Source organism: Priapulus caudatus, unplaced genomic scaffold (genome assembly GCF_000485595.1).
Source record: "Priapulus caudatus unplaced genomic scaffold, Priapulus_caudatus-5.0.1 Scaffold1510, whole genome shotgun sequence".
NCBI classification, from domain to species: domain Eukaryota; kingdom Metazoa; phylum Priapulida; class Priapulimorpha; order Priapulimorphida; family Priapulidae; genus Priapulus; species Priapulus caudatus.
The window spans coordinates 69,939-78,026 of NW_014578571.1; the positions used below are offsets into that span (position 1 = coordinate 69,939).

The 8,088-nt window shown below is 45.8% G+C and overlaps 2 protein-coding genes across 2 annotated transcripts in view; one reads left to right on the forward strand and one right to left on the reverse strand.

Moving 5' to 3' along the window:
* The window catches only part of LOC106816859 (N-acetylglucosamine-1-phosphotransferase subunits alpha/beta-like), a 6,591-nt gene extending 2,292 nt beyond the window's left edge, over positions 1 to 4,299 (reverse strand). Inside the window, exons 1-6 of the mRNA XM_014821502.1 lie at positions 4,012 to 4,299; positions 2,052 to 2,137; positions 1,616 to 1,753; positions 1,253 to 1,443; positions 332 to 547; positions 85 to 125 (exon numbers count right to left, since the gene is read on the reverse strand). Coding sequence (XP_014676988.1) covers positions 85 to 125; positions 332 to 547; positions 1,253 to 1,443; positions 1,616 to 1,753; positions 2,052 to 2,137; positions 4,012 to 4,149 — 810 coding nt within the window. The 5' untranslated portion in view covers positions 4,150 to 4,299. The remainder of the gene's footprint in view (positions 1 to 84; positions 126 to 331; positions 548 to 1,252; positions 1,444 to 1,615; positions 1,754 to 2,051; positions 2,138 to 4,011) is intronic.
* Positions 4,300 to 4,311: 12 nt separating this feature from the next.
* LOC106816860 (nurim-like) lies at positions 4,312 to 7,297 on the forward strand. Its single transcript, XM_014821503.1, has 5 exons — positions 4,312 to 4,768; positions 5,139 to 5,320; positions 6,167 to 6,346; positions 6,932 to 7,028; positions 7,290 to 7,297. The coding sequence occupies exons 1-5, from the start codon at positions 4,642 to 4,644 to the stop codon at positions 7,295 to 7,297; spliced, it is 594 nt and encodes a 197-aa protein (XP_014676989.1). The 5' UTR covers positions 4,312 to 4,641.
* The last annotated feature ends 791 nt before the right edge of the window (positions 7,298 to 8,088 follow it).

The following is an 8,088-nucleotide window of genomic DNA, read 5'->3' on the forward strand; positions in this document are numbered from 1 at the left end:
ACCCTGCTTACGTACGACTGCATCCTACCCTGCTTACGTACGACTGCATCTTACCCTGCTTACGTACGACGTACTGCATCTTACCCTGCTTACGTACGACTGCATCTCACCCTGCTTACGTACGACTGCAGATTACCCTGCTTACGTACGACTGCATCCTACACTGCTTACGTACGACTGCATCTTACCCTGCTTACGTACGGCTGCATCTTACCCTGCTTACGTACGACTGCATCTTACCCTGCTTACGTACGACTGCATCTTACCCTGCTTACGTACGACTGCATCTTACCCTGCTTACGTACGACTGCATCTTACCCTGCTTACGTACGACTGCATCTTACCCTGCTTATGTACGACTGCATCTTTCTCGGCAGCTTCTCCCGCAGGTCCGTGCTCGAGTACTCGACCTTCAGCCCTGTCACGAAGATGGCGCTGTCGACGGGGTAGCTGTGGGGCGCCGTCCAATCGGCGGAGAGGTACGCCTCGCGCACCGTGTGCAGCTGTCCGCGCACGGTCACGTTGCCTATCTTGGCCACCTTCGCAGCTGCAACATGAATCGCGCGTGGATCGCCCGCTCGCTATCGCAGCACGAGAAAGTCGCTCCTGGTTAGGATGCTCGCACGTACTTTTGCAGCGGACGACGGACTTTGGCACCGAATTTTTGTTCATTTAATCATCTTCGTAGGTAGGACTATTAGAATTGCAATACGACTCCAATGGGAAAAATACAACACTCGGCCATCACGCCTTACAAACGATCGAAACGAGAAAAGTACGAAAATTCCCACTTCACTTCCAGGGTGCGAAATTAACGGGAGTCCGGAGTCAAATACTCCCTGATTTACTGTCGGACTCCCTGATTTGACATATGCAGGAGTCCGTGTGACTCCCTGAAAATTCTACCATACTAACTAGTTCGTTCCGGAGCACGGCCTCAAGGAATTAACGTATTTTTCAGCTAATGTCCAAAGAAAATGTGGCAGATGTGCAACTGCATGAATCTTAAAAATAAACACATGCGTTATTGTTAATATCTTTAATTTTGAACTTCAGACTGCGGACTCCCTCATTTTGCCGCGGACTCCCTCTTTTTGAGGGTAGGGAGTCCGTTGGACTCCCGTGTTCAAAGGTTAATTTCTACCACTGACTTCCCTTGCATATAACCGCGTAGGCTAACAGTCTTTCGCCCCCACACCTCCGATCGGTACACACGATCGGCAGTAGATGGCGCCACCCGCCCATCACCCACCTTCTTGGTGCGACGCGAGCGACAGCACGGTGACGTTCTTCGTCGGCGTCTGCAGCACGAACATCTTCCAGGCGGTCGCCAAGGTCGCGACCTCGTCACGAAGGTCAACGAGCGCGAGTTCAGGGTCGATGTGCGGACTCACGATGACCATGTGACTCTCGATGCAGTTCGCGTAGGTGCACCCCACCGTGCTGACGGAACAGGATAGAGAACGGTCCGCGGCGATTAAAAACGCGCGCACCGAGCGAGTTTGTTTCGATTCAACGCAGATTTAATTGTCACTATTACAAATGCAGTGGATATCGACAAGTATTCGAATACATTATGACACGAGAACCTACTAGTTCTAACAACATCGCTTACGCGTTGGCTGCGTGTAGATGCGTCTGGTTGAGTACGACTTCGAACTCTGATCTTGCCTTCTTCAAAGCATCGATCATCTGCGGGTCAGAACCATTCACCCACGTGTAGACGACATCTATTGGGACCGGCTGGCATAATCTTCGATGAACGAACGAATGATGTTAGTAGTGCACAGTTTGGGATGCACAACACAGGCAGTCTCCACACGGCACATACAGCAAGTTATATATTGGCTGGGTTTATTGTTGATTATATCGTGAACCTATATGTACGCGTTCATGATTACAAGTATGGGAATGCTTCTTCTTCTACCACTTATACTATCAATTAATTTCTGGTTGCTTTAATCATAGAGAAGATTCTGTCAATGGGGTGTGGGAGCGCAAAAGCACAAGACCGTAACTTTTCCAGACCAAGCTTGCGTGTATGCACTGACCTATTCTGGAGGGACCGGCCCACCAGATTATCGCTGAAAGAATGAAATACGGCATCGTACTGATCCTTGCTCCATTCTAATGCGGCCTGAAAAACAAAACGGTGTTTCGACTCACAAACGCGATTGCACATGTCAGCATTTTTATCATTCTGCCATCAGTCGTGTATGGAAGTATATGTCAGAAAACCACAATTCAATTACCAGAAACTGCACATACATGTGTATTTGGTACAGATCGAGTCACTGAGAGTGAGAGTGCCTAGGTGGTCTATATAATTACAGTCCAACCTCCTTTATCTAGCCATCCGTTATCCGGAAATGTCTATTAACCGGCCGCGATCTCGCAGTGTATGTTCTCCGTTTTTCATTCATTTCCACCTAAAAATCTCACTCAAAACTTGCTCAAAACTCGCGCGATGTACCAACCGTACGTGTGTTTGCGTGTTTGCGTGTGAGCGCGTGCACGTGTGTGTGTGTGCGTGTGTTGTCCGCTCGTGTCCGCTATGCCTCAGGTAAAATTTCTGTTTTATTTCATTTTATTTCATTTCATATAAACCATAAAACACGACAGTTTTTTGCAAATAATCATAGCAACGAGTAAATACATTATCACATGCATAAACCCTACTGAACTGCATAGAATTAGAAATTCTGTTTGAGCATAACTCTCATATCCGGCCAAATCCCATATCCGGATGGGTGCCGGTCCCGACGTGGCCGGATACAGGAGGTCGGACTGTACATTGGTCTGTATAGTCAACTCGCCTCGCCGGCAAACTCGACCCGTGTGGGATCGAGTTTACCCGCCTGGAGTACGGTCAGCTCGGCTCCTGGGTCGAGATGACCATCCTGGAGATCAGACAGCTTGACTCACCGGCTAACTCATGTGAGATTGAAAATTGAAATTGATCATGTGTGACAAACTTATAGTTATATACTCTTCGCATAATAACAGGTTATTCCCACACAAAAAACCACACACGTTTTGACGTCAACATGTGTAAAACATCTTAAATGAGTTAGACCGCGAGTCGAGCTGACCGACCTCCAGGCGGATAAACTCGCCACAATGTGAGTCGAGTTGAGCAGTGCCCAATTATATATTGTACGCAGTGACTACGCTTCCGGAACCGGTCGCCTAGCCTCCAGGCTACGCATCCGGACATCCACCCACACAGTGATCGCGCGACTCGCGTACACGCATGATTGCACAACGGGACGCTCTGCTGATTGCCGAAAATATACAATATGTGCACTGCTGCCGTCTATCCTTTCATCCGTCCTCTCTCGCTCTCTCGCTCTCTCTTTCACACACGCACACACGCACAGCTCTCTCTCTCTCTCTCACGGAGTTCTCTCTCACACACACGCACGCACGCACGCACGCACGCACGCCACGCACGCACGCACACACACACACACCTCTAGCACTCTCCTCTCTCTCTCTCTCTCTTCTCTCTCTCTTCTCTCTCTCTCTCACGCATACACACACACATACACATCCTCATCTCCTCTCTCTCTCTCTCTTCTCTCTCTCTCTCTCTCTCTCTCTCTCTCTCTTCTCTCTCTCTCTCTCTCTCTCTCTCTCTCTCTCTCTCTCTCTCTCGCTCTCTCTCTCGACACACACACACACTCGGTAATCAGCAGAGCGTCCCGTTGCGCAATCATGCGTGTACGTGTCGCAAGATCACTGTGTGAGATGGATGTCCCATGTCCGGACGCGTAGCCTAGCGGCTCCTCGTCCGGAACCGCTCGCGTAGCCACGGCCTATATGGTATCATGTGCACTCTGATAAAAAAAGGCAAAAGCACGTAAAGAATCATGATTTATAGTTATACTGTGCCGTAGGAAGCAAGGAACTTACTGAGTGAACTCATACGTTAATGCTGCATGACATAGTATACGCAAGAGAATGCATTCAATTCGCGATTCAGATATCTAGAAAATCACAATCTCTCACCTCGCCAAACTGTAACGCCGATACGATAACGAGTACGACTCCGCCGAAGCAGAGTAATATTGCATATTTATGCGAGAGAATGTCGTAGAACTGTTTTTGAATAAGCTTTGAAACCGCGGATTTACTATGCGGTTTCATGTTTACACTGACAAGTCACAACAACACGAAGTTAGACGTTTAAAAGTCGTCGACTGTATGTAAACATGACTTAAAAATATTACACGACACCCATGACACGACGTAATGGCGCCACCGTCGTATTTCTGCCGGAGAAAGCTGACATTTTGGGGTCAAAATGACATGATAATGGGCGCCATAGTTGAGTACTGAGCGTCATTTCATATTAACTTAACGTTAGACATATGCAGACGTAGCGCACTTTTCTCAGGAAAAAAAAATCGCACTGACAATAACTACATTGTTTGTTTATCGTAGATAATAATCAACCAAGAAAAATGATTTTAAAATAGTTAAAATAGAAGTGCCCGCCAGGTCCCACGCGCATGACCGATCGCAGGTGGCACATTTTTGAATGTACACAAAGCCGAGTTGTCGTACATGTACATTTGAACTGTTTTGTTTACAAAATACACGTTTTACGTAATCTACGTTACATTACACGTTACGAAAATGAAGATATTTTATGCACTTGTCGCAGGCGCAGTGCTGTTCTCGTCGATTGGCACACTGTTGAATTTCCAGCGGTTTCTGTCTGGTCACATCGACGTGAGCAAGCAAGCACACCAGGCTTTGGCTAGTGAGTCTGTTTGAAGTGAACGCACATACATGATACATACGTCGTACGATACGCGATGAACAGCAATCCCCAATACATGCGTGGTTTGCGGGCATCGTCGCGCATATCTACTCAGCTTTAATTGTCAGTCCTAACATTTAACAATGTCTATAATAAACCTAAGAAAGACCCACGAGTAGTCACTTCAAATGTTAGTTGGATTCCACATCTAAGACTTTGGACCTATTATTGTATTGTATTAGCAATTCAATTGTTTTATATGATTATGTTAAAAAATCGAAAGAATATTAAATTTCTACATCTCGCACAGTGTTTTGTTACAGTTGGAACACGAGTAGTCGAGTATAGTCATTTGCCGCGTAACTTGCAGGGAAGGAGACGAACTACTTTGTGACGAAGACGGTGTTCTGGGATCTCGGGCTGCTTATCATGTTCATCCTCCAGCACAGCCTGATGGCCAACCATCGGTGGAAGAACCTTGTAAACAACACGCTGGGACTGTCAGTCGTAGAAAGGTCTATCTACGTTGGCGCTTCCTGCCTCGCCCTACAGGTATGTGTGATTCCTGCATTGTTCACCGGTGGAAACTGGTACTATAGGCAGGAGCGATATGCCAAATACAGGCTAACGCTCCATTAGGAGTATTCCCAACTTTGATATCATTAATGATTAATGATTGATAATCCTAACCCTAACCTAAATGACATTAAACCACAAACTAATATATGACCATATATATATATATATATATATATATATATATGTTATTATGACCATTGATGACATTAAAGTTGGGAACAACACTCCTAATGGAGTATCACCCCAAATACATGGGGCAAATGCCTCCCTAGGCTATACTTTCTTTCAGCAAAATACAGCTAGAAATCTCATGAATTCTGACTATGTATTTCCTATTTCAGTGCACTAATCAATTGCCACTAAGATAAATTTTTGCAACATGCTGGAAAATATACGACCTGCCATCACAAAAAGGGAAATGTTTTGGTAACTTTGACCCCCCTCTCTCTCTGCTGTCGATTCGTTTACTGGGATTCTGTCACTGTAGTACTTTGGTGTCAACTGGCTTTCATAATCCATTCAACCAAGTGGCACATTGTGCATACATCCCACATACATGTACTTGTGATTGTAAAGATATACATATCTGTCTACATTACATCAGGAGTTAATAAAGACAGACTATATTAAGACGAGACGTTTTGTCCTTATTATAACTCCTGATTACATTTAGCAGTGAGCATATGATGTTCATATTTTGGAAACCTAAGTAAAGCTAATGATATTTGATATTATTATTATTATTATATTATGTTGTAATCATATTTTTATTCTTATTTATTTTTTTAAATGTAGTTTATTATTTTTCACGTCTGGCAGGCTCTGATGCATCAGTGGGTGCCGGTGTTTAGTGGAACGGCATGGCTGGTGGATGTCAGCAGCCGGCAGGGCAATCAGCTCTACTCCCTCCTGTTCTTCGCCGTGCACGTTGTTGCCTGGGTGCTCACACTCGGCTCCTTGCTCCTCATGGACATCCTTGAGCTGGGTGGTGTCAAACAGGTAAACCAAGGTCAAACTTTGTATCAAGGGCGAAGGTGGGCCGTTGCTAGCGAAGCGTTTTTTCGTTTAGGAGGCTTTCCCGTGCAGTCAAAACATCCTGGGAGGAGGGCCGTTAATGCCGGAATGTCAAGTAGAGTGTCGTTTGTGAATGATGGAAGAGTGTATGAGCTGTATGTATAGCGACAGCTGTCAAGCGTGCTAATGACTTAGAGAAGGCATGAGGTTGCATGCTTGCTACATGCACCAGTCAGTATAGGCGTGGAATTACTCGATTAATAATATAGAGGACGAGAGAGGGCGAGAGCGAGACATAGGAGGGGGAGTGAGGAAGAGAGGAAGAGAGATAAAGAGAGATAGATAGAGAGAGAGAGAGAGAGAGAGAGATACAGACAGACAGACAGAAACCGTTTTCACATCATATACCAATTTAAGTAATCAGTGTTGGAGCAGGCTTGTGCAGCCAGTTGGAAATAGCTTTGTAGACATTTTTGCCTGGTTTATACGGTGTATTAATCTTTCGTTTTCTATATTCGCCACCAGGTGCCACTGATGTTTTAAACCGTCCCTTTTCATTTCGTGTGGCAGGTGTACTTCTATTGTATTGGCCTCAATCCGCCTATCACGTACAAGCACCACAGCTTGGCACGCATATACGCGCACAACAGGCATCCGTGTGCACTGGGTAAGAACACGCACAATTTACAATCTCTGTTGATATTTCGCACATTGTGATTCAAGCTCTCATTTCTGTAAATTCGTCTGCGAAACACGATGCGGGGAAATCCTCGCATTGTCTCGAATACAAGCGAACGTGAGAAACGACGATGATTGAACTCCAAAAAAACACGCAACAAGTCCTTTCACAGGCTTCCTCCTGCATTTCTTGTGCGTTAAGCTCTGCGTTTAAGTATCTTCGCATGCGCATTTCCATTTGCATTTTCAGAGCTTTGATTTGCGTCACCGTCTTCGTCATCGTAATATAATTCACGACGCGTGTTTCCGATTTTCTATGGAAATCTGCAAAATCACGGACGGATGAGATCATTTCTCATAATTGAAAATCTCGCTTAAAGGTTCAAGTCGTTCTCACAGATTTTTAGGTTGATTGCCGCCGGTTTTTGCACGCGCCGTCGCGGCATAAAACCGAATGAAACGCAGCAGACGTTTGTTGTAATACGACAGAAACATTGTCATCTTTCATTCGTGATCGGCTGCGTGGGTTGCCGTAAAAACACAAAAGCATTTGTCTGCGAACGGATATCGTTGAAATCTAACGTGTTTGTTGCTGACTCGGGGAGTGTGCGTTGCACGCAGACCGAGACAAAAGATCATTGCACCTCATTAACCAAACAGCATGCACATAATGATTGTGTGCTTTTTAAAATATGCATCGTCATTGTTATCATCATCATCGTCGTCGTCGTCTTCGTCATCATCATCAGCATCATCATCATCATCACCATCATCACTGCCACCACCACCAGCAGCAGCAGCAGCAGCAGCAGCAACACCACCACCCCAACCACCACCAGCAGCAGCATCACCACCACCACCACCACCACCACCAACAACAACAACAACAACAACAACAACAACAACACCACCATCTCCACCACCACCACCAACAACAACAACAACAACAACAACACCACCACCACCACCACCATCTCCACCACCACCACCAACAACAACAACAACAACAACAACACCACCACCACCTCCACCACCACCACCAACAACAA